Here is a 25,718-nt window from a genome sequence, read left to right as displayed (position 1 = left end):
AATTCTTCCAAGGAGTGCTTCCAAACCACTTTTTCACTTCCGATACTGATTTTGCAGCCTTCATTATTGCCCGAAATTGATCTAATATCAGCAGGAACAACACATCCTATTTTCGTATGAAATGTAGGAGGAGGCCTGGACATAGATATTTGGGGATTTTTGAACCTATAGTTTTATTGATGCACGAATTCACTATGTAGAACAACCTGTTTCCCAATCGTCTTACAAAAACAAGTCCATTCTCATTAATTGAGGGAGAAAGTAGCATGGCAAAACATAAACAAAATTTTCATTATTAAAAAAGCCTTGAGAAAAGTCTGAGAGGAAAGGGATAAAGTGCGGGTCAATGTGTGGGCGCTTGGCAAATGTGCAATAATGAGAGGGCTGCAGGAACTTTTATCAGCGTGCCCCACCTCCATCCCGTAAACACCAACCCAACCTGTTGACTCTGCTTAAGTAGAGAGGCGATAAAAGGGAGGGAGTGAGGGCGGGGGAGTGTTTCCGGCCAGGGTGGGGGCATTTGTTTACCAGGCACAGAAGAAGCATGGCAGGCGTGAGTGTTGGATTACAAGCTCAAGACAGGCCGGCCATGCGTCAGCTGACCTAGCGTCACGGCACTTCAGCGGGCCCGACTGGCCCTGTTGTGACCAAAGCCAGAACATCCGTTTTATTACTCGGAACAGGATGAAAACAAGCAGTGCCAAAGTCACGGTGGATTGTTTCTTTCATGCATTCATTAACTAACGCAGCAGTAGCAGAAGCACTACCGGCCAGCGGACTTTCAAGGCCGCGGACTTTGGACTACTAGGACTTCTAGTTACAACTGGGAAACTTTGCACTTCCAATAATGCACCCTGCGTTTGGACCTGCTGCCTGTCGCTGGCCATGTAAAGTGTTGCAGTACACGGCCGCATATTCTTAGGCTACTCCAGTCTTTTGTTTTCTTTTCATTCAGCACAAAGATATTCGGTCCAAGTTCATGAAGAGCGACACAAATCGAATAAGCTCAAGCCCCACAGTTTTCTATGAACAAACAAGACAAAGTCATCGTCAGAAATAAATGTTCTGCCCTTTCACAACAGTGACAAGCTTTTGGGTTCAGTGCAGGGGATACTTTGAAGTTGTGGAAAAGTGCGCGTGCCTCTTTGGAACCCACGCTGTCATCAAACCAGCAAAATGAGCAGCGATGCACACTGTGCCATGCAGAGAAGACCCGAAAAGTGGCTCCACCAATCATGTTTGAGAACAGCAGAATGGGTCTATCACTAACAGCATGCCGTTCCACTCAGTGGAATACCCACAGCATGCGATTCTACTTTGATGGATTTTGCCGATTTGCAATGATCGATCGTCATGGCTGGCAGCTGTCATGAATGCAGCAGCGGTGTCTAGTTGTTTTTGGAAAATTCAGGTAACGGTTACAAACCTGTTCCAGCCAGCAAGTGGGCAACCATTCAACTCTGACTTGCTGGTGCATGACATTCCCAAAAGATCATACAGGCTTTATTTTCCTTGTTTTTTTTCTTCTTTTTTTTTTCCCTGGCGTCACCAGCAGTGTGGCTGGATTCAATAAGACATGTTTGTGTCCCTTTGTCAAGCAAGGACATATGGCTGCAGTGTGACTTGCTTTGTCAGGCCTTCTGGGATGCAAACAATAGCCTAAGTGCCGAGACACATTGTGCCACCAAGGAGGCCTACATAGCAGCCAAAAAACAATCTCTTTGCTTAATGTCTTGCAGACTTTTATGCTGCCGCGCCTCCCAAAAAAAAAAAAAAAAAAGCCTGCATGGGGACGGCTAAGGAGTACCTGCGTTTGCTTTGCTCTAGGGGAGGAGGAGGAGGACCAGAGGAGGCCCGTGAACGCAGTCCCGCGTTAGGCATGGACACAGGAGGCGCAGGGACAGAGTAGACCCTCTGGATCAGCACCAATACATCCTGCCCCACAGAACAAGCCTGGCCCAGGCCCTCTACGGCTTCCAGGAGGGAACGGCACTGTCCCGCCGGGACGGCCGAGCCCGTCGCACTCTCGCCGGACGTGTCGCGGGTGTCTACCTGAGGGCCATCGAGTTGCGCAAATTGACTTGAGTCTTTCGTGTCCACTGAGTGTTGGCATACCCGTTCAGTCTCCATTTTCTCAGCAAGCCGTCCAAATGTCTGGCAGAGGGAGTACGCTGCGAGCGTTTTCACCGCAAACGGGCCCCCGGGAGGTGCGAGGGCTTCGTGGGAAGCAGGGCCGACTTTCTGGCTCATGTGAGCATTGAGGATAATATCGCAGCCGAGGCCGTCCACAGAGAGAGTTTGCCTGCAAAGAAAAATAGGAGGTTCATCATTTTCCATAAATGCGCATCAAGACGTGAAACCATCAAGAGATGAAAGAAAACCACCAGAGAATAAGCCTGCCACAATGGCTGCCTTTACATACAGTTCATAACCCTTTGAAAACACAAATATTAGCAATATTCAGGAGATTAATGCCTGTAAACAGGAGCATTAAACAGAATAAGTGAGCCTTGACTTAACCTTTTTCCAATTCTAAACATATTAGAGTTATCTCCTTTGAAGGGGTCATTGGTTTGTGCGCATTTCCATACAAAAAATATGCATCGATGATTTTATTTTCAGTTGACAGGCATGTCAAAATGACGGCCCGTTCAAATGGGATAAATACTTCACTCAAATGGGATAAAAACTTCATTCAGATGAATAAAACCATCATTCCAATTCCACAAACACAACAATGAGAATCCTGTGTTAAGACTAACTGTGGCGCATACAACATATTTTTGGCAAAAGAAAATGGGCTTTGCCTTCCCCGTTAAGAAGTGATGGAGCGCATGAGTACCCTAACAGTGTGGAAGCTGGCAGCAGCCTGCTCACTCGCTGTTGGGGGACAGCATTCGGCTCTGTTGCGCAGCCACAACAATGCGATGATCCCTCATCCGTATGCACGCCACACACTGTTTGTTGCAGGATGCCATGCAGGAAAAAATATATCACATTTGCTGTTTGCAAAGAAATACAAATACACAAACTTGACATTTCATGTTAAAGGCAGTTGGGACGGTATGAGGCAAATTTGAAGGCCTCCCACATTAGATCAGAAAAACACAGCCGAAGACAGGAAAACGACTATACGCGCTAGTCTTTCAGCGGCTTCAATTACATTTGCGTCTATGTGCCAAAGTGGACATTGTTCAGTTATTTCTCCAAACTTTTCAGCTTTGGCCTTGCGCGCGAGAGAGCGATGGAGCAGCGGCTTTTCCCAAATCTTGAAAAACAGCCCAGCAGTTTGTTTATAGTGGCAATGATTTACGACTAAATCTTTCCACCTGTCACAAGTAGAAGAGAATGGAGGATTGTTGCTGAGTCAGCTGCAAGTACACTCTACGACCGGTCGCAGCATGTCTCTGACGTGGGTGCAAAAAACGCATGCGGACTGGTTCAAGGCTTGTTTACATGCGCTGCTGGAAAATATTATTCTCACTTGCAATTGAGTCTTTCAATGCTATATGTATCTATTGTCTTGGATAGAGTCCAAATGTACCCTAAGGTTTGTTGGACTTGCCGAAAACCAGATGCCAGTCAATGCTTCCGCTTGTGCCATTGAACAGGTAGCGTGCGCACAAAGCAGCCAGAATAACGTCAAGCTGCGCACACTTGGACAAAGGCCAGACGAGAGCGGCTGAATGACGAAAAGATGAAAAGAGAGAGCATTTGGAGGGCAAGCAAGCAAGTGGCAGCGTTTGACTCAATCACACACAAACGACTCTGAATGTTTGACCTCGCAGGAATTTGAAAAGTCATTCAAGTCAAATGCCGCTTGATTTTTGTCCAAACAATTAACCATTCGGGGAAAGAGTTGCGCCGTGGGGGCGGGGGGGTGGATAGATCATTTTCTCATTTACATTTTTCTCTTAATGGGAATACTTAAAATGAATCCTAATTATGATTATTAAAAATAACCTTGAAAAAGCATTTCATTTTTATGACATATTTTCATTCTATTTATATTAAGGCTAGCTGAATAATACAAGGAGTTTTCACTTAGTTCAAGTTTGTCCGGATGATTTTTTTTTCCCTTTGAAATAAATTTGTTGGGAGGGTTAAAAAGGTAAAATTATGCCAGTGTGGATGTAGTGACTAACAGCTTGGCTGCAAACAGCGAAAAAAGCGCATTCGGTGTTGCAGTCAGATTGCAAGATTAAGTAACTTTTTTGACTTTACTTTTTCGGTGAGCAGAGAAGCACACGACATTGGTTTCCGTATGATGAGAAATCTGCCTGACGGGCTGAAGGCAAAACCACGGTGCCTTAGTTATGGTGCAAAAGCAGCGACTGAACTTATCGTGATTTATGTAGTAAATGTCTGAGCGGAAGTAGATGTGCTTCTTTTGTTGTTTTTTCATTGCCTCACCTGTACAAGCCTACGCGGGGAAATCCAAAACGATTTCACAGCCCAGCCATACACTTTGAGGGTTCATTCCATCAGAGTGTTCTAACATTTTAAATGTTCCTACATTAAGGGTTATTTACCTCCATGTTTGGACAAAAGGGAGTTTTTGCAAGCCAAATCACTTACCGCTATTTGCTTATCTCTTTGTGAGACGTCCTGTCCACCAAGCGTCATGCTTTTATGACTTCGCATTGCTGTCCCATGACAAAGCAGGGAATGTCATCAAAAACAAAGCCGTTCCCTTTTGTTCAACCAATAAACCCTTCGGGGGGGGAGCAAGCAAATTCATTCCTTATTTTTGAAAATTGATTTGCAATTTTGGTTTGTTTTATCATTCGTACAATAATGTAACCATTGGTTACATTTTTGAGCATGTGTTTTTCCCCCAAAATGGAGGGCGAGTTCAATCTAAGACTAGGATCTCTTTTATGAACATCTGATCTCAAGTACAACCCTTTTGACAATGTTTCTTTGAGCCTTCTCTTGCCTTGTGAGGGAGTTAAACCATTGCTGTCCCTAGTTTGACATTCCCTCGACACAAGAACAAGTGACAGGCTTTTTAGCAGAAAATTAAGTGTATTTTCAGCAGCTATGAAGCAAGCAGGGACTTCCACTGCCTCTCCCAAAAGCCCAAAATCACAACAGTCATTGTATAAGCGTGACACATTTCTGGTGCTGAGCGCTTGGCCCAAGATCAGCCGTGGGCATGCGTGCTACAGGAGTCATGTGGAGCAGAACGTACAGCGGGGCGGAAGTTGTTTCCTCTTTGGGAACAGGTGAGTGGGCAGCTGACAGGTAAGGTGTGGCCGGCTGCGCCTAGGTGAGCAATCCCTCCAGGTATTTCCGTTCCGAATGCAGCCCACTCATGGCAAAGGATCGGCTAGTTGTGGGCGGAGCCGTTCTAGCCAGCACAGGATGTTTAGGGCTTGGAAAGAGTTATTTTACAAAAGTCCTGCCCATGTATTCTTTTACATATTCATATGCTTTTGAGAAGGAAAATGATTTGAAAATCTGAGCGTGTGAACGGACCTCTATTGTATCGCCAAAAGGTGCTGAAAGCGCCATGTGTTTCCACTCACTTTCTTTTGGCTCCCTCTCACATTATTGGCGCTCCCTAAAGGCTGGGGAAAATAATCGAGTGTTTCGCCCCCCCTGCGCTTTGCTGGAAATGACCTAACAACTGCCAGGAAGAGGAATGTCAAGCATTCCCTGGAGCTGTCGCTGACGTCAGCGCCCGGAGAAGGCCCCGACGCTTCCGGCGGCCCGTGCTAGAAAGCGTGCGCTAGCGACTCCCGACATCTGCCTTCTTCCTGCTCCAAAACAAGGCGGCCGAGCTGGATGAGGCGCATCTGGGCCTTTGCTGTTGATACGGGGGCCAGCAAACAGGGTTAAAAAAAAAAAAAGCATGGCTTGACACCGAGGAGATGCAGCCGTAGCATTCAAGGCTGCATTTCATTCATGCCAATGCCAATGTCCCATTTTACACCGTTCTATTTATATTTGCGTGTATACATTTCTAGTAACACGTGTGTTTACAATGAAAGAATACATGAAGCAGCTCGCATGACCTGACGCCACACTTGCACGTGGGGGTGTCAAATTCAAACACCACAAGTGTCAAAAGTCCAGACAGTGAAAACACGCAAGTATGCTTCAATATTACATTAAGTTGGCCTGGCCTGACTCCTGCCACACCTCGAATACACGTTAGGTTTTGAGTGGGTCTGTCAAATGCATGCATTTTCAATCTCAGCGAGTTGCTATTATATCGCCGTCACAGATAGGAATGCTCACAGCAAACTTTAGCCACACTCGCAAGACCTTCAAGACAATTCTAATTGCATTTGGCGGAAATGTGCCACATGAACTGTGTAGTTTAAAAACAATCGGAAAACAATATTATTCTATCCATCTTAAAGATTAAATATATACTGTATAGGTATGTGTGTGATACATTTTCAAAAACCAGGCTATATTACACAGTGATTTATTTTGAAGTATTGACAAAAATATTAATTTTCGACAAGGCGGTTCATTTTAGGATTTCTACAAAAAAAAACCTCTTTAAGGTCTCGACTATCCATTTCCCAGCAGGCAAAAGGTTAAAAAACCTCCTTTAAGGTCTTGATTTTCATTTCCCGACATCCAAGAGGTTTGAATTGTAATCGAAATGTGTGAAAATAAGGGATTAGTAGATGACACGCACCTTTGAAAGATCAAATTGCTGTTACTTTTCATTGTTTGGGCTACCTCCATGTATCATATATAAATTTAAAGAGAATTAAGTGTAGAATTTGAATACGTCAATAAGTCTCAAGTCTCATTTTCGGAGACGTGCTTGATTTTGTGAACACATTAACTACAACATCAATATATTATATAATATATATAATAATCCCTACAGCTGTCTTCGCTCAGTGCCTCCTGTTCCCCTTTTGTCCAGCATGAACTTTTGTGTTGTTGTGCAACTGCCTCCAAGTGCTTTGTTTTTTTAACTGCTGCCCAGAAATGAATTGGTCCCACACACACACACAAACACACAGATACAAAAAAAACACATATATACAAAATAGGGAAATGCAGGAGCGTGTTTTTACAAAATAAGCACTTTTCTGTCACATTGGTGCAACTTGTTCCCCTTCTTGCAGTTCACAGAGAGTACTTTCTTCAACGGACGCCACTTGTATGTCGTCAATTTCAAACATAACGTGTGCACTCGGACGTCAAGTATGTAACATCCTACGTTCAAGGTCATGCTACTGTTAACGCAACAATAAAACTTAAGACCTCATATTTAGTAAACATCAAAAGCAGTAGGTACTAAGGGCTCAAGGTCATGTCACAATAGTTCACGTATTAAATATTCCAGTCACTTCTAAATATATTTTTGAAAGCAGAATCAAACATCAAATTTGAGACTGAATATAATTGAATCGCCCCAATTTGCTTGGGTGTGCAGAGGCTAATGTTAGCTAAGTTGGATTGTATTTACTCTTTCTTGCGCTCCATCTTCAAACACTACCAATAAATGCTTTCACTTATGAACTGCTACGTGAAAATAGTAGCTCTAGGTAGCCGTTAACATACATAGAAATACTAACAAGCCAATTACGAACCAAAGGCCAGCGGTGCCCTTAAAATAATGCCTTTTTTTTTTTTAAGAAATCAGGCCCTTGAGCGCTTAAACCTGTTGCTCAAGTGTTTATTGCTTTGCATGTTACAACCAATTAGAGTCGTTATGAGTGAGGTTTTTTTTGGCAGGCATAAGCACTTGGTCTGGACTTATTTTGTATGTATATTGCATTAATCCTGCCGGAAATTACTCGTTCACGCCAGCTTGACGTGCATGTATGTGTATCGGAGTCAGCTAACAAATAAAAACAAGGTCATTTTGAAAGGATCTGCAGAAATTATGTCATTGATATGACAAAACGTTGACGAGATTTGTTCAGAAAAAAATTAAAAACATTCATAAAAAGTACTTAAAATTTGAGAGTTTAAGGCCTGCAATGATTCTAACTTTTTAAGAGTTCTAGCTTGAATTTCTTGACCTGCACATTTTTAAGGCCATTTGAAGTTGTTTATGAACATTTGGCTGATACTGCGAGTATTATTAACATTTGTGTGGTCAGTGCCTGGTGTTGATGCTTGTGGAGTCGTTTCAATGCATGTTGAGCTTTTCAAAAAATAGCAAAGACCAGGACACGCTGTGCAGCCCTCCAGTCTTTTTTGAGTATGGCTTAACAAACGGTTTAGATTTGGGTGGCCTCATCCACACTTGAGCGGGGCCATAGTCACAAATTCAGAATTGAGTGCCCCCAACGGGCCACAAAAAAGCAGAAGGAAGGCCACAGCAGAAACGGATCCCTGCGCTCACCATGGCGGGTATATATGGATGATGTCCGCGGGCGCCGGACTGAGCTGGGTCACCGTTTCCCTGCAGAGCAACACCAGGGCAAGAGAGTGGGCGGGGACGGGGTGGTGTCGGCAGCGCAGCAGTTGCGCCCCGCACTCCTCTTGAAGCTCCAGCACCTCCAGCACCAGAACGCCAGGCACGTCCGCTGGAGAATGCAGCAGCAAGACAAACAATGAATCTCGGAAGCTTTCGATCATTTGCTGCGACCAGCGTGCCCAGCCCATTTCAAAGGTCCCTTTGGAGGCTGCCGTGAGACACTTAGTCGGTAGTCAACATAGGCAAGAGAGGGGTGCAGAGAGGATCTGAAAATACCCGCGAGCGGCCAATCAAAAAGAAAGCAACTTGGCAGGGCGCGCGTCAAGTTGATTGCGCTGGCTTGTGAAATGGCGGCATGCCAGCTTGAACACAATACGCCTTTGTGAGTGTTAGCGACTTCATGAGCGCGGCCGCGGGGGGGATATGAGAGGCGTACGTTTAAACACTAGCAAAGGCTCACAAGAGAGCTATCATCATTACATTTTCTGTCAACAAGCATTTGTCAAAACAAGAGCTGCGTTCCTGCTGTGTGTATTAAAGCCCACATGGCAAAGACGTCAGAATGGTCTAACTTCCAGCGAGTCATCACAAAATTGGGACGGGATTCGGGCAAAGTTATGGCACAGAAAACGTTAAAAACCCACTTCATCGCAAGACTGCCAGCCTTACAAAATTTGATCAAAACTTTGGTATGATTGATATGGTCAGTGTCATTCACATTGTTTCATTATTCGACAAAACATTTTTTTTAACAACGGTTGGCCTTTTTTTTTAGGCCACATCATTAATCAGAGTGGATTAATGTTTGTGTATTGCCTGCACTGTCCATTTGAAATTTTTTAAAATGAAGCTGTGGAAATTAAAACTTGTTTTTATACAATTCATTGAAAATAATAATGGACAGCTTCATCATTTCGAAATAATCATGATTGTGAGCCTTAATGAAGTACATTCTTTTCTTGTTGGCATTTCGGTACACAGGATGATACTTAAAGGTGTTCATCTGTTAGGAAAAGCTTGAAGTATGATGTGAGATAGTGACAATATGGATAAACGCGTTAGATATGATCTGCGTTAGACTATGCCACTAAATGCCCCCCTCCTTTTTTTCTGTTCCACTCATCAACTGTCAAGCATGAGTTACTGTTTGTAGATTTGGTACACCGCGGAAAGGAAAACAAATAGTAGGCAGGCAGTTTCCTGCATGTGACCTACAGCGAGTTCAGAGTTCAAAACATACTTCCTCAGCAAAGCCTCTCGAAATGCTCACCTAAACAAGGGAAGAAAAGAAAAAAGATTTGGCCATGCTGCATAAAGTGATTGTGGCGTAGGATGTTGGATGCCGCGTCACTGTGTGAAATAGCACACTAATGCTGCAATATTAAGTTTTCGTTGGACTCTGTGCCGAAGGCAAAGATGGCCTTGGTGGCTCACGACAGCGCTGTAATCATGTTATATTTGCGCAGTTCCAATTTAGCGCAAACTGTGAGTAAAAGTCTAAAATGGGAAAAGGGCTAAGAATGTGAAGGATTACATGTGTGAATGGGTGAAGATGTGCCTTTGTCTATTTTGCACTTACTTTGGCCTTGTGTCCAGTTGGCTGAAGTGGAGCGGTGTTTCCAGAAGCTGACAGCTGACCTCTGCCTGCGGTCAAGTTGACTGAGCCTCTGCGCAAGGCCTCCGCTGTTCAACACACGCACGCATGCACACACACACAGATGGTGAAGTGTGATAGCCATATGGGCCATATTTTGAAGCTGAAGAAAATTCTCAGTAAGCCGACAAAACCACAGATGAAGATGATGTTGACGATGCGGACGACCTTTAGGCAGCTGGTGCGTTTGATGAAAATGTGGAAAGCCTGATGTCTTTAGGTAAGGCGCTGTCTTACTTTTGCAAAGCCCAATTATCAAACATGCATGTAGAAACGGCTGTCGGCTCACAGTTACTCAAGTGGAAATGCGCTGATGCGCCCCGCCCATCACTACCCACTAAGGTCCCTCTCACCTTTGGAAGGTCCTTTTCTTTCTGGTCCAATTTTTGGTGGGGGTCTTGGACTGCTTGTTCAAAAGCTTCTTTGGTGTCTGGAGCATAGCTTGAGCACATCGCACCCAGCCACTGATGGATGCTGTCTTGCCCTCGCTGTCGCTGGCCAGTCGGCTGGCGGTCGGCTTGTCATCGGCCGTGTCACCGTCGGACGCGTAGCCCGAGATGTCCGGCTGAGAGGAAAGGGAAAAAAGGACTTAGTCAACTGGCTGCAAGAAGACACAAAACATAGTCAACATTCACTGCTCAAATAGGAACTAGTTGCCTATATGGGAAAGAAAAACAACTTGGTGAGAGTTACAAAAAATGTAACTTGATATATAACCGAATCATTTTTCCAATTGTAGTACAAGTTAAAAAAAAACAAAAAACAAAAACACAATCAAATTCAGTTAAAAGTTATTCTTTGCAAATGTCACCAATTGTAGATTCAACTCAAGTAATTGACATGATAAACAGAATAGTTTATCATTTTGATTCATCAAACAGGGCACCTTTTTCCCCCCAGACAACGGCTTTGCACATTTGCTATTTTCTCAGCCAGCTTTCTGATGCCGACGCTTGTCATGACCTGAAATGACTTTCAGTTCACAGCTGAGCATGAGCTTACTTTTCCTGAAACCAAATGAATGTGGTGAACGTGTTTCCTAAATTTTGATTGGTACTATATCACTCGAAGATTTCCATATTCGTGCCAGTTCCTAGAAGAGTACAAGGGTCATTGCATTTTTATGAAATCAATACTCTAATGTGGAATATGCGCAGTTAGGTTATGGTCCCAGGCGTTTTTTTTTCCTTATTGTTTTTTTTTTTTTTGCTGCGTCACGACTCATTGCAACTGATGCAATCAGGTCTCATGGAAAAATCCACATGAAACCTGAGTTCCTATCATGTGTAGACACGAGCAGCATACCAAGCTCTCCCATTTGAATCAACTTGACCCCACTGGGCCGGGCGCCAGCTCGCCGACGTCACGCCGTAGTTAGCCACAGAGAGAGGAGGAGCAAGCTAGAGCTAGAGCGAGTGTGAGCGGAACACTGTGTTCCTGGCCTGGGATCAAAAATGCATTTCAAGCCGGCGCTGAAAGCATTCAGAGTACACCGCGTGAGACTCGGCGAGCAACTTCATCTGAACAAACAGTAGTTAAAAAAAAAAAAAGATGTTTATGATCTCGCTCTGACGCCGTGGCACCAGTCCGGCCATGTGGGGTGGAGGTTAGTGAACCTCAAGAGCGCCTGGCTCTGCTTTCGGGGGTTCAGCGGGCCTCATCTGGGACACGGCCCTTGAAACGCAACACGGCCCCGGGAGCTCCTCCTACAGTATATACTTCCGGCAAAAGTACAACACAAATCTGGCAAGCTCCGCTCAAGTGAGTCAGCCAGCCGGTGCTCAACTTTCGGGACCTGGACCTGTCCTTCTGGATCCCGTTAGATCCGCTTTGATTTAGGATTGGCGGCGTCCATGAGAGCTTTCCAGTAAGGACTGGGAATACGTGTGAAGCAAACAGCTGTGTTGTGCTGCCTGCTTGGAATCTGTCTTGAGTCCAACGTGGGAGTTGAAAGCATCATTGAGAGTGTCGAAGAGGCTCAGAGGTCATCTGTGTCTATCCGTGATGGTTACCAGAGAAGCAGAAATGAACCCCACTGTGACTAAATAAATTGTGTGAATCGTCAATAGTGAAGCTAATACTTTGTGATGGCTACACCATACACAATTAGACAAAAAAAGACAAACTACATTGCTGCTTACGGGCTGCCGTGTGAATATATTTTTACAAGACTCGTTAAATGCATAAATAGGTTGCTGTCAGAGGAGAGCCAGTTCATAAGCATTCAGACATATATATTAGATTAGGTACAAATTCTGAAGATTCAGCATGAACTCATGAAATGCACAAGTGAATTCTTGTTGGGGATCCGGAGTGTAAACGAACATACAACTGTTAACACACAGTTCCTCGAGTTGAGTTCACAAATAGGATCTCATTCGATGGAAAAGATATGTACACTGAGAATATCAATATCCAAACACTGGCTGCAGAAATGGACCACTGTCAGAAAGGAACCGGATCTTTCAGAACCAATGGGTTATCTGCTTCCATGGGCTGCTGTGAGAACTGAAGATAAACATCCAGTCTCAAATGATTCGCAGCCCTAACTGTGAACTGATATCGCGGAAAAAAAAGTAATCAGATCCCACGAGTTAAATGAATAAATGGACTGAAACCTTCATATTTAAATAGTTATATAAAATTGTGCGAATTTCTAAGAAATCGTTACTCATCCTGATAAAATGCAGTAATTTATGAAACCCGCCACTAGGGGTCAGAAAAGTCCTGCAAAGACCTGTTCCATTTGATCTGAGTCGGTCTGGTCTGTCAGTTGTATTTAAAAAGCAAATCATTATGCTTTCTTTTACTTGGATTTTACAGTTGTCGCTACACAACCAAGGCAGATAGTAATTTAAACGCTAATATTGTATTATTATGATTATTTAGACAGATATAGTTTGATTGTGGAACTAACTCATTATTTCCTCTGGGAAAATTTGTTTTGAACTTAGAATAGTCAACATCACAGAAAAAAAAATCTCACTGGTGGTTCCACTGTATACAAAATGTAAATGCTTTCCCCATTTGTGCATGACCCTTTCCTGTTCTGTTTGTATGAATACTCTTGCGTATGTCGATGTGTACTGTAAAGTACATACTTTTGACTGCTCTTCCTCGGCTAAAGTTGAACAAAAGGAAGCGTCCTGATAGGGGTCTACAAATAAAAATGACTCTTGAGGAATCATCGATTGAGGAACTGCATTTAGTCGTTCTTGAAGATCTTTGAGCAAACACACCTATGGACAACACCATCTTCAATTTCAGTTGAGTCCAGAGAGCTGATAACAGCAAAAATAAGTGTGACAAGAGGAAGTAGGGAGGGATGCTAATCTGTCGATGCATTTCCTTTTAACCAACTTGACAGCTTCCGCACAAAACTCCACTTTGCACTTGAAAACGGTCCAGTCCGCCAAAAAAGCTTGCCCATCTGATGTTGTGAACCGGGCGAGAAAGACCAAAAGAGAGAAGGGGATGCTTTCACGGTGGAAATGGAAACAAGAACCACAGAACAACAGTAATTTGTTCCAATGCGGCAGGCCAATTACCTACAACGGGAGGGAAAAAAAAAAAAGAGCGGGCGCACGCCACTCCTTGCGCATTCCCTCCATGCCAGCCCAGCCCAGCCTTTCACAAACAGAGCACCTGTAAGAAGACAAGCAAAGCCTCCAGCATTCAGCATTGACACCATCCACGTATATGGCGCATATACAGTGGTAAACACAGCCAATACCAGAACCTCATGATGCCAAAAAAGGCAAAAATATGAATAATCTCATGCCGATTGTAAAAATGAACAACTCAAAGCACCAACTTATTAGCAGGAATTACATGGACGGTAAACTTTGAGTCAACGAGTCAGCTGCTTAAATGGGCTGCTGAATTAGTGAAGTAAACACTTATCTACAATAATGGGCTGCAGTCAGAGGGGATCCAGACGGCACCTGTTCAGACCCGACGAGTCAAGTGCTAAAATGGGCCGATTCAACTCATCAGCAGGTGATCATCAGAAATTTTTCCTTAATCCATTTTGCTCTTTTTTTGGGGGTGGTTCGTGTGAGTGGTGTGCGCTTTTCTGACGAAAAAAAACAAACAAAACAAACACATAACAACCATTCGAAGCTGCTAGTTAGCAGCATAAATGGGCTGGCCGAAGAATGAACATTTTGTATATCATGAACGCTCAGACCCAACTAGTCATCCGCTGAAAAAAAAGACTGCTGCAATAACGGAAACAAGGGAAGCTTTCTGACGCAAATAGTTAGAAACATAAATGGGCCAGATGGTAAACATTCCATCCTTGCTAGTTAGCAGCTAAAACGGGCAGCTGTGATAAGGTAAACATTCAGGTCCAACTAGCAACCTATATAAATGGCCCGCTGTCAAAAGGGAACCACTTAGTAAACATTCAGTTCCAAGAATCTGTCCAAATAAATAGGCTGCTATCACAAGATAAACAAATAAAAAAATCTGCTATTTCAATGTCCATAAGAACTGCACATATATCGCAAATAATAATAAAAAAACCAACAAAGTTTTAAACATGTCATCAAGAGCACAGCTGGACTCCTTCACCGTCTCCCAAAAGAATCCCACATGGCTTTCTTCACCCTACAAACATTCACCACGCAGAATAAATCGCTGCAGCGGATAAGCGTCGGCCAGCGTTTTATTGCAAATTCAGCTTGTGAACTTTGACCTTCTGGAATCAGACCAGAAACTTCTACAAAAGTGCAAAGCAGGCAGGCTGGGTTTGGACCCACTGCAGGCAAGTATGCTATACGCCATCTAGTGGAAAAAAGCTCACCGCATAGAAAATAATGCAATTGCTCAAATGTTATCAATCACCAATAAAAATCACATGCTTCAAAAATCAACTTACCTTATGATATATAAATAACGAACAGAAGATAGAAAAATATACCTGTACATGCTTAACTACAAGAGTGTCTGGAAGAACTGAGTTGCAAGTTTAAGAAGATACATAGCGCCATCTATTGGTGGCTTGGAACTTTAGAAACGCAGCTGCCAGCGTTACAATTCAACTCCTTAGCTGCAGAAAAATACTCCTAGCAGAAATTATGATTACACCAGTCTTGGAGGATGTTGGTGCACTTTGTTGGTGCACTTTGATAAAAAAAAAAAAAGCAGACCACAGATATGACACAAAACTCAATGGTCATTTCAAATGGCAAATTTAGGGCTTTAAGTCACTCTAAAATAAAATGCGGTAGTCAGTAAATTACTTTTTAGACCAAGCAGAAGGGGAAAAAAATGGAAACAGACCAATAGTAGTTTGTTGCACCACCTCTGGCCTTTCTAACAGCTGGTAGTCTCTGAGGCAAGGACTTCATGAGTGACAAATACTACTCTTCAACAATCTGGCTCCAGTTTTCTCAGATTTTTTTTAGTTGTCACAGATGTTGACTCCAGTTTCCTCCCATTTGTTCCTCATATGTGTTGCTGTGCATTTTCTGTTTTCAAGGCATATTGCTTATAGATTTTTGTCTTGATTCTTTGATGTCTTCCTTGGTGTACCGGTATGCTTGCCTTAAACAACCTTGAAAAGTTTGAAAATCCTTGGGCGCTATCCCAACACCTCCATTACACTCTCCTTTGTTTTCACTTTAGATCTCTTGTGTTGGAGCCATGATTCATGTCCATCCACTTTGTGCAACAGCTTTTCAGTGTGATCACTCCTTTTTACTCCTTTAGTGTTTCTTAAAACTAGAAAGTTGTCATTTGAAAAGACTAGTTTTTTTTAACGTGTGTGTTCAGCTTTTTTCTCTACAAAATTAAATGGCAATATGAACATTCTCAAAGGCTGGTAATTTAATTTAAAAAATAAATAATAATAATTTTTGCAGCCCCCCAGATGGGATTTGCTACACAACAAGTTCAACCTAAAAAAAATGCTTGCTGTAAAACACATTTTGCGAGACTTCTAAAGACGCGTATGTTGCATTTTCCTTTAAATTTGGGAAATTGTCATACATACAGGTGAGTTTTACTTTTTTAGTTTGACATGCAAGAAATTCACTCACATACGTAGGCTCAGCTGGAAGGTCTTGGGATTCTTCATCGCAAGACGGCGACTCACAGTCGGATATTTTCTGGCTATCGTCTTCTTCCACGTCCCGCTCCGACTCATCTGTTTCTATGATGGCTAGCTTATCTAAGGTGAAGGCAGACATGAGGAAAATTTTGAGATTAAACAAGAAATGCATTTAAATCTCTTCCAAATGGCATCAACATTTATTCCCAATGTACCTTCTTCAGTGCTATGAGTTTGTAGTGCTTTGGGGTAGGTGTGAATAAGGGCCAGGGACCTCGGTGCGACCTGAGGTTGGCCAGGCCGCTGCAGTTGGCTTTCGTCATCGCTGGAGGAGCTCCACGCAATGTCCACTGGCTCCTTGTTGGGGTGCTCTGTGATGGGTGAGGAGCATAGTTGTCAAAATGTAATTGTTTTTTCTTCCCTTATAGATGGATGATGTACGAGTAGACACACAATTTACAGGACGAAACTGTGTTGTGAATACAATTGTAATAAGCATATATATATATATATATATATATATATATATATATATATATATATATATATATATATATATATATATATATATATATATATATATATATATATATAGAGAGAGAGAGAGAGAGAGAGAGAGAGAGAGAGAGAGAGAGAGAGAGAGAGAGAGAGAGAGAGAGAGAGAGAGAGAGAGAGAGAGAGAGAGCTCACCCTGTACAAATGATATAGATTACAGTCCCTTAACTAGTTTGAGTACTGTTATGTTTTGCTTGTCATTAGTTAAAATAGTTAAATTACTACCAATTTAAATGCCCACTTTTCTTCACAATGTACCTGAAATGGGTGAACGCGTCAACTTTCTTACTACCGACGGTTTTCTTCCTGACGTCGTCGTATCCTGCAACAAAACACCAAATGTCATCTCTAACCGTCATAATGGGGTGACAAAAAAAAAGGATATATATAATTATTACCAAAAAACTCTTTCCGCAATTTTGCCTGGCTGAGGATGTCGAAAGTGCGGATGGTTTTCTCACTCCTCTAAAACTATGTTCAAGATCATCCGGGAATGAAACACACTTTAAATCCTTGGACCATTTTCTACGCTGCAAAAACACACACAAAAAAAGCCAAAACACGCCCGTATTAATTCAATACAACTCTCGGCGTTTGAAAGTAGCAGAAGCAGAAACGCTAACGCAGCTGCCAAGTGAGCCTCGGGTACAACTAGCTTATTAGCCTCTGTTGTTGTGAGCTAATGTCTTACCTTTCTCGAAGACATACGAAAAGATTCGTTCTTGCCGAAATCGACTTTAAAGGAATTTTGACACCACGTAACCGAACTGAGAATGTGAAATTAACTCACAGTGTCGCATTTTTGAGGACTCAAATGTTATGGTAATGATAGAACTTACAATAAACTAGCTACGACGCGTTTGATTTACTCATCAGCGTGCCCCGATTATATCGAAATAACTTTCGTATTCCTTTGAATGACAGTGGAGCCAAAATGGCGCCATATAACTATTATCGATTGTAGTTTCTCGGGACAGTTGTCTCCTTTAGTTTCCTGGGGAAAAAAAAGAAAAAAAAACTACCGCTGTGATGCGTTTGATTTTACGCTATCTGTGCGCCGACAGAAACCTGAAGCTGTCACTTTTTTTTTAATGATCTCCGAAAATTTCTGGACTATCACAATGTCACACATGTCCTTCCCTTTTATAGAATAGAATGGAATAGAATAAAATAGCTTTATTGACATTGTATAGCTGGTATACAACGAAATTAGAATGTTTTTCAGAAATATTGATGACAACATGACAATGTGGATTCCAACATTTTATTACAGCGAATTTGTCCGAATCTCAACAACTTTCAAATAGCAGTTTAACCATAAAAAAGAAGCTCACATAACATACTCGCTTTTCTTATTAAATATGTAAAAAGGTCAAGTTATTCACAAATAAAATGCAAACATGCAAAATAAAGGTTTTTTTTTCCAAGGAATGCATCATGACATGGAAGAAAAAAAACATGTACATTAACCATTCATTAATTATTGACAGCAAACATGTTTTTACATTCCTTTTCATTTATACATTAATATATGACTAGTTATGGTGCACTGCCCAATTGTCTATTAGTAATAATGCAATATTAAGAAAGGGTATACAATGTACGTACTGGGATATAGATATATAGCGTGACAAAACACTCAGTGGACTGACCGCTAACACCAGAAACTAACCGCTAAGAATGATCACAAGCTGAGGTTCGAAAACTTCAAAATGTTGCATTGGAAATCTACGACCAAAAAAACAATGCCTTGTCCTTTCTGACCTTAAAGGCATCTTATCAAAAAAAACGTTGTGGCACGTCGCCAAGTTGCTGCAAATAGGTACCAGTTAAATCATACAATGGCGTTGTAATCACAATTCATGTTGTCTGCAGTGTCCGTCTTCACGCGGACCCCGAGCGTAGAAATGTAGCATGTCTAAGGCTTGAAAACGAGAATAAGAATAAATACGGAGAGGGTCTCTGGACAGATTGTCCAATACACTCAAAATGTCAGTGCAACAAGTTGGCTGGGACGAAGGGTAAATAAGAGCTACTACGAGCCCTTTCTGGGCTTTTTGCTTATTGCGATCTTGTGTTTAATATTGTGGACATCAAAAAAATAAAACTAACTAACTTCAGCATTTGATCATGTGAAACATTTTTGACAGTCTTTGTGATGGTCTGAGCTCCACTTTGAGACCACAGCAAAAAGTCACAAAAAACACTCAACAGCGAGCGGAGGGAAGTATTTCAAAAAAAGTAAAAAAAAAAAAAAAAAAAAAAGGTGATGGTGCATCTACTTGGGAGGTGGCTTCAGTCTCTATGGAGATGGAGAGTTCTCATTTCAGTCAGTATTCGTCCTGTTCCTCCTCTTCCTGCTGCTGTTGCTGATCGTCCAGGGCCTCCTCGTGTCCTTCCTGGTCCACGTCGGGCCCGTCTCCCTCAGCCAGCTCCTCGGCACGCTCCTAAAAAAAAAGAATCAAAAAGCATTGAAAGCTATGAACGCTTAGCTTTCCTAATCGTTTGCTGACAAAATCTAATATTCACTCTATTGGCACATTTTCGAAAATAGTTTTAAAAGAATAATTCTGAGATGACTGCTCCCACAAAAAGGCACCATGCAATCTATAAAAAGAGAACGACTTCTAACTAGGCATTGGCCAATAACCGACAATATATTACGATTTGAAAAGTGACAGAAAAACTATCCAAATCTGTCAAAACCAGTATTTTTTTTTTTTTTACTCCTCGCGTCATCTGCCTTAACAGGCAATTGCACTACGCAGCATGGCGTTGTCGTCGCTCACCTGATCGTCCATGGCATAGAGGACTTCCATGAGCCGCTCCACGAAGGGAGCGTTGTTTTCACCCTGTTCTTGACACAGGAGCTCCACTTCTCGCAGTTTGCTGAAGTAATAGTCCCGCTCCTTTTCCACACCTTCCAGCGCCACCTTTAATGTGTTCACCTAGCAACCAATAACAAAGGGCAAAAAAAAAAAAAAAAAATCATTGATAAAAGATGTCTTTTCCCTACAATGGAAAGACCAAGTCAAGTCACATATAAATGGGGCATTAATATTCATATATAAAGTAAAATTGAGTTATAGTAACAAGGCATTTATTAAGCAAAATACCTTATTTACTTTTGCCATTGCGGATTCACCTTTTTTTTTCTCTCCGGGACATCACATTTGCTGACATTGAAACTTCTAACAGTCTCGCATTTTCCAACCTGCTTCAAGAGCCACTTTTTTTCTTAAAAGCTACTGTATAGCTAGATCTCTTGTTGAGGTTTTCTATTTTTGGTGGACAAAATTTTGTTTGTTTTTCTTTGATGTGCGGTGCAATATCAAAAGTATGGCCGCGCTGACCCATTACCGTAAATTGCCAGCCATTCCATGTGAAAACATAAGAGCAAGGGGCGCTACAATCCATTTACTAGCACCCTATACGCTTCTTGTATGAAGTGCTGCTTCTGCAAGTGAAAACACCGCCGGCAGGAGAGCCCACATGATTCTTTTCAAGCAATTCAATTTTGCATAAACAACAGCTGCAGCAGCTGATTAATTCTAGGATTCCTCCTCAAAGGTCATTTAACGGCACACGTTTTAAAGGGCAGGCGCTGTGCTCAAAGGCTGAATGGTTTATTGATTAGGTTAAGGTTACAGACTCAATCATTGGCCTCAAAGTCCTACATTGATGAATTCACATCAGTTTAAGAACATCATCCACTCGCAGATATTCATGTTAGAGATAACGTTATCTGACAGCAACAGGGATGGATGGATGAATGGAAGTTTTCATTTTAAGTAAGTTTTTTTTATTTTAAGTAAGTTTGTTTCACTTTGACTCTTGTTTTTCAAATCAAGCTAGCTTGAATTAGTTTTAGGAGAAATTTTGTTGGTTCTTCCTTTTTTGAGAATCTTTGGTTTAGATTTTTTTTGTACGCACTTTATTTTTAGAGGGAGTATTTGTTTCAGTACAGGATAAAAAAAAAAGCCTACATATTATGCAATAAAGTAAATGACAATTCTTAAATAAATACATTTAAAATGTACTCAAATGCTCATGAATGGCATTGGTTGACCAAAAATAAAGGACCACTGACTAGGCTCTGACGCCACCTACTGGATTAGTCATGTAAAACGTCTCACCGCAACAGGTAATTTTTTGAGTGATGGTCAAGACCCCATTGAAGGGATTTATACACAAACGTGAGAAATGCATGATAAAACAACAGGTTTACGGTATATGGAAAATGACTATTTATGATGGCATCAATGGGACAAAAACCAAAATGTGCAGAATGAGTCCGCATATCTTAGTCCTAACCCTCCTGCATCTTTCTTTTTCTTTGGCAAAACACATTACAAAGTGTGGATGGGACTGTAGACCAGATGTGCTTCTGTGTCAGGCTTACCTGGTCAGTAAGCTGCGTGACCTGGGCTTCCAGTTCCTTCTCTCCTTTAGCGGGAGTTGATCCCACAGAGATTCTTTTGGCTGAAGAGGGTCTCGATGTCGGTGTCGCTGACTTTGGGGTTGTGGCGCTTGACCTTGACGCTCCTGTAAGGAAAAAAAGAATAGGGGTACAAGGTGTAATAAAGCTTTGTTATACATTGTGTTTTTTTTTTGTTTTCTTCAGATTTACACTAACCTATAACAAGTATAAGTAGTTGTTGAAAGTTAATTTATATTGCTTTTTTCCCCTTTTGTTATTGTTAAAAAGATACAGTCTGACATATTCTTAAAAAACTTTAATATATAATGAGCTTGAGTCAGCGGGGCGAGTCGGGGGCTGCAAAAGAATAATTTAGAAGCACTGGTCTTGAGTGTAAACAAACTGAGACGCAGCGTCTCAGGCTAGCTGACATTCGAAGCTTAGCATTTATACTCCAATCCTTTTACCATTCATCGATCCATTTTTTTTTAAAGCACCTGCCATAGCAAGGATGATTAACACGTGACGTTAAAAGCAAGATATATATTATTTAAGGTATAGCTAAGAGGAGAAGCAGAGAGGCATTTACCTGCAGTCGGGGAGCTGGCAGCATGGGGCGACTTCTTAGGCAGGTTGAAGATCTGCTCGCCGGGGTCTGGCGGCGGGATGGCGTCCTGGCCCTGCCTGGCATCAAGCGGGTCATACTCCTTGCCATCGTAGTTGGCGTCAAAGAACTTCTTGAACCACTGGATGAAGTCCAGATTGTCCTGAAATCTTCCTTTGACCAGTTTCTCCACTGGGATAATCTAGCACGAGAGCAGTCAAGGAGTTTAGAAAGAAGGGACAACACCTGATCAAGCCTTGATTGTGTGCGCCGTCAAAAGTCACCTTGTCCACTTTCATTCTTTTGAAAGACGCTTGCAGCAGTTTGAAGTTGTGAATGTACTCGTGCTCCAGTTTGGCTTGAAACTTGACCTTCTTAAGACTGATGCAGCCCGGAAAAAGAAGATCCATGAACTGGCAGTAGGCTGCCCCTAAGCATGTCAAACAAGGACAGAAAAATAGGACATGGCATGCGAAATACTTTGAACATTGGGAGCATATGCAATGGTATCGTTTTTCTCAATAATGTAACTGCACATGCAAGCTTTCTTTCTTTCTTTACATCTTTCTCTGATGAGGTTTTTATATATAAGCTCTTCGTTCAACATGGTAATTTCTTGAGAATAACACTATTTTAAATGGTCACACTAATGTTTACCTGCACATTTAGCAGCAGCAAGCCACCATAAATGAGCAACTTGTCAGGACAAAAAGTGCTCAAAGTGAAGGAATTAGCTGCCATGCTAACATGTGCTGGCAGAGTGGCTTTGAACGGGATTACGACTTGGTCGCAGCAGGGGACCACAGCCTGCCACCTGTTTGCATTTACTCATCAAAACGACTCAAGAGGCAAGCAAACTGGTCGCGTGCGTGCCATGCGCTAAAGAGCGCATGACCAAGCAGCGGGCACGCAAGGAGGCATCCGGAGTGAAGTTTTGGGCAGAAGTGGCCCTGGGCACCAATGATGACTACGTCCAATGTTCCTCACCTGAGGAGAGCTGCTCCACTTTGGTGTAATGCAGGCAGAGGATGTCGTTAACCCAGGCCGTGATGTCATGCCTGCTCATGGTCTCCTGGGTTATTGAGGTAGAGTACACGTTGACCGCCATCCCCCAGCTGGCAAGCACAAAAGCACCATACTAAGTTGAAAACCAGTGCGACGAAACAAAACATTTTCCCTCGGCTCACGTCTCAAGTAATGGCCAGTATTTGTGCAGTAGCTTCCTTTTCCTTTCAGATTCAACTCTTCATGTTTGTAAACACAGGTGTAATCCAAAGTAAAAAAACAACCACTATCTAATGTTCAAAAGGCAAAACCTGAGCAAGTGAAAACAAAACCTTAAAATTTAGTATATGTTGAACTTGACAGAAACCTGAAAAATCTGTAGATGTTCTTTCCCGAATTTTAAGATTGGAATGTTTGAATCTTTGTCAAGTTGTAATGGGTTGAAATATTTTCAAATCCAAACAAAGAGTGTTTAAAACAATGTAATAAATGTCATGATCATAATCAAGATGCATGAAATGAACAATGTCTTTCAAAAAAAAAGATATATCACTAGGTCCCAAGTCCCACACATTAAATGCCACTTGTCTTTGTGCATAACGTCATAACGTCCGTTTGGACACCGTTCGAGTCTGTCAACAAAGCGGACTGAAGCGACCGGCGCTAGCTTGCTTCGTTAGCCGGCTTCAACGCACCGCAGCCCGGCCTGGGTCCGTCAAACGTGCAAAGATGTTTTATTTTCTTTTTCTAAACGAGCGTGCGTTCGTCTGCAGTCGAATCTTAACGTCACAGTGCAATTTGTTTTCAAAGAAAGCAGTTTTACAAGGATTACGGGATCACCGCGGTGGCTGCTGCCAACAGGGCCGAAAATGACAGCCCGCCGCAGACGACTACGAGGAGGAGGAGGAGGAGGAGGAGGAGGAGGAGCGGGAGGACCAGGCCACGACACCAGCGCACATTGTACATTCGGAAGCTCCGGAATGATACCTGTAGGCACGCTCCCCGCGCACTGTATTCTTCCTGTACGGAATAACGTTGGTGCCGTCCGGCCCGACGTCGTTGTTATTCTCTCCATTCGGGGAAAGGGCTTGGGTGGGACCGGGCATTTGCGTCTCGGAAGCGTGGAACAGACGCCCTGTTCGCGCACTCTCGGTCGTAGGGAAAATAAAATGAAATGAAAAGACACGCCAACACCGGGGTTGTGCCGACGAGAGAAGCCGCCGAGGAGAGCAAGAACCGGGGAGGGGATTCTTCTCTTTGCCTCGTTCGCCGATCCGCCAAGGTGTGACGTCGCTGGCGCGCCGGGTCACGTGAGCACGACGCCGCTCAGCGGGAATCTTACGTCACTCCCAGCAACAACAATGGCCAATGCAAAGTGACACCGGAATGCCCGCGGCAAGAAGAATGCAAAGCGACAATAAAAAAAAAAAAAAAATCAATTGTATAGCTCTGCCATTAACACGCCTGGGTAGTTTGTAAGTCTTCACTGCAATTAGCAAGCCGTCAACTGAATTAAACGTTGACAAAAACGTGTTCGATTTTTTTTTTTTTTTTTTGGGGGGGGGGCTAGCAGAATATATGCCTAATTCAAATTCCCTAATTGCAAATCAAAGGAAGACACCACCATGCAGAACTGATGAACACATCCGCCTCACATGCGGAGGTCATGGATCGGATTTCAACTCTGGCCTTCCTGTGTGGAGTTTGCATGTTCTCCCAGTGCCTATTAGGGTTTTCTCCTGACACTCCAGTTTCCTCTTACATTCCCAAAAATATGCATGGTTGGTATATGGGACACTCCAGATTGCCCTTAAGTGTGTTTGTAAGTGTAAATTGTCGTTCGTCTCTACGCCCTGTGATTGGCTGGCAACCAGTTCAGGGTGTACCCCGCCTTCTATCCCAAGACAGCTGGGATAAGCAATTAAAAAAATGGATGGATGGAAAACTCAAGGTAAAGGTTTTAAAGGTCAGACAGATGTCACCTGATGTTAGGCATCATCATATCCACAAAAAAGTTAACTCGGGAAATTAAAACCATTTAGCATGTTTTCTCAATCATTCTGTCTTGGTCAAATGACAGGTAGGGTGAAGGGTTTGTTCGCTTCTGGCCTGATCTCATGGGGGGGAGACGGAGAAAAATAACAATGAAGAAATTGGGGTTCACAATGTTGTCTGTAGACAGGTTGGTTTTGCAGATTGCCTTTCCCCCCTCATTTGTATAAGGTGGATGAATACAGATTAAATAACAACTAGATTTAATGCTATTTTTTCCTTGATGAACAACAAATAACCACAACTGAGTGAACATGCACCCATACGGTTAACTTCAGACGTAACCAAATCATCACCAACCAGTGGGGGGAAGTCGGGTGTGTATTATTGATAATCATTTAGGCTAGTTCATCTGTTCATAACGGCAGTGTTTGGCGATGATGAGACTTCAACTTGAAGCCCAAAATAGAAGCGGACATTTGACAGGCGTCATCTTATCAGTCGTATGCTGGCCAGCACCCCCGGCTGCTCAGAAATAGATGCGCCCTTTTCCTAATGGAGGGAAAGGCGATAGTGTAGTTCCTGTAGTTTTGAAAGCAGATGTAGCCGTAGCAAGGAAGCTAGCTAACTTCACGTGAGCGCAGCCGGCTACTACGATCATTCACATCGATTAACATATCAACACAGACCACGCACAACACCGAGTAACATGCAGCTGGCTTAAAGATGACGCTAATGCTCCCGTTTTACTCCTTGTCACACTTTTGACAGACCGTGACAGCCCACGTATGTCCACCCGCGCTACACAAATGGAAAACATTCAAATTTCTGCATGTTTCAACGTCGCTGCAATTCCAAGTAAATTCGCGACACAAAAACGCACAAACTCACCCGTTAACTCGAGAGTCGCAGGGTTACGAGGTGTAGGGGGAAAAAAAAGCTCTTTTCCGGCTGAGTCACTCGAGTCCTCCCACGCCCATTCACTTCTATCGGTGAGGCGAGCAGCGGCGTCTAATTGGAGAGGTTTTC

General features: G+C 42.7%; 2 protein-coding genes across 6 annotated transcripts in view; both read right to left on the bottom strand.

Annotated features, from left to right (window-relative positions):
* spidr (scaffold protein involved in DNA repair) overlaps nucleotides 1–17,680 on the bottom strand; it is a 30,709-nt gene extending 13,029 nt beyond the window's left edge. For 2 of the 4 annotated variants that reach the window (XR_015867461.1, XM_088429637.1), the window contains exons 1-10: nucleotides 17,360–17,680; nucleotides 17,067–17,198; nucleotides 16,927–16,990; nucleotides 16,329–16,484; nucleotides 16,103–16,233; nucleotides 10,412–10,623; nucleotides 9,984–10,087; nucleotides 8,330–8,513; nucleotides 2,116–2,302; nucleotides 1,808–2,052 (exon numbers count right to left, since the gene is read on the bottom strand). Coding sequence is in view for 3 of the 4 variants with exons in the window: in XM_088429637.1 (XP_088285763.1) it covers nucleotides 1,808–2,052; nucleotides 2,116–2,302; nucleotides 8,330–8,513; nucleotides 9,984–10,087; nucleotides 10,412–10,623; nucleotides 16,103–16,233; nucleotides 16,329–16,484; nucleotides 16,927–16,990; nucleotides 17,067–17,198; nucleotides 17,360–17,374 (1,430 nt within the window). In the remaining variant the exon portion in view is untranslated. Of the gene's footprint in view, nucleotides 1–1,807; nucleotides 2,053–2,115; nucleotides 2,303–8,329; nucleotides 8,514–9,983; nucleotides 10,088–10,411; nucleotides 10,624–13,159; nucleotides 13,216–13,297; nucleotides 13,320–16,102; nucleotides 16,234–16,328; nucleotides 16,485–16,926; nucleotides 16,991–17,066; nucleotides 17,199–17,359 lie in introns of those variants that run through there. The other 2 variants (XM_088429636.1, XM_088429638.1) reach the window with 2 other exon arrangements.
* A 238-nt stretch (nucleotides 17,681–17,918) lies between these two features.
* On the bottom strand, nucleotides 17,919–25,684 carry mapre2 (microtubule-associated protein, RP/EB family, member 2). Of its 2 annotated transcripts, none has more exons than XM_088430112.1 (7): nucleotides 25,581–25,684; nucleotides 22,680–22,807; nucleotides 21,977–22,122; nucleotides 21,678–21,894; nucleotides 21,071–21,213; nucleotides 19,458–19,616; nucleotides 17,919–19,115 (listed from the first exon to the last, which is right to left on the bottom strand). In XM_088430112.1, the coding sequence occupies exons 2-7, from the start codon at nucleotides 22,798–22,800 to the stop codon at nucleotides 18,999–19,001; spliced, it is 903 nt and encodes a 300-aa protein (XP_088286238.1). In that variant the 5' UTR covers nucleotides 22,801–22,807; nucleotides 25,581–25,684; the 3' UTR covers nucleotides 17,919–18,998. The 2 variants fall into 2 exon arrangements, with proteins under 2 accessions (XP_088286238.1, XP_088286237.1); XM_088430111.1 differs by lacking the exon at nucleotides 25,581–25,684 and adding an exon at nucleotides 23,685–24,152.
* Nucleotides 25,685–25,718: the final 34 nt, after the last annotated feature.

Source organism: Hippichthys cyanospilos, chromosome 12 (assembly GCF_059441005.1).
Source record: "Hippichthys cyanospilos isolate Australia breed blue-spotted pipefish chromosome 12, RoL_Hcya_1.0, whole genome shotgun sequence".
Classification (NCBI taxonomy): Eukaryota; Metazoa; Chordata; class Actinopteri; order Syngnathiformes; family Syngnathidae; genus Hippichthys; species Hippichthys cyanospilos.
Note: the sequence above shows the minus strand (reverse complement) of the source record. Positions and strands in the feature narration are given on the sequence as shown.

Excerpts from the sequence above, each read along its gene's own strand:
- mapre2 (XM_088430111.1), bottom strand. The coding sequence starts at position 23,803 with ATGCCCGGTCCCACCCAAGCCCTTTCCCCGAATGGAGAGAATAACAAC. Across the intron at positions 22,808-23,684 it reads CGCGGGGAGCGTGCCTACAG|CTGGGGGATGGCGGTCAACG; the intron begins GTATCATTCCGG and ends TGTGCTTGCCAG. Across the intron at positions 19,116-19,457 it reads TCTATGCCATGGACGATCAG|GAGCGTGCCGAGGAGCTGGC; the intron begins GTGAGCGACGAC and ends CTTTTTTTTTAG.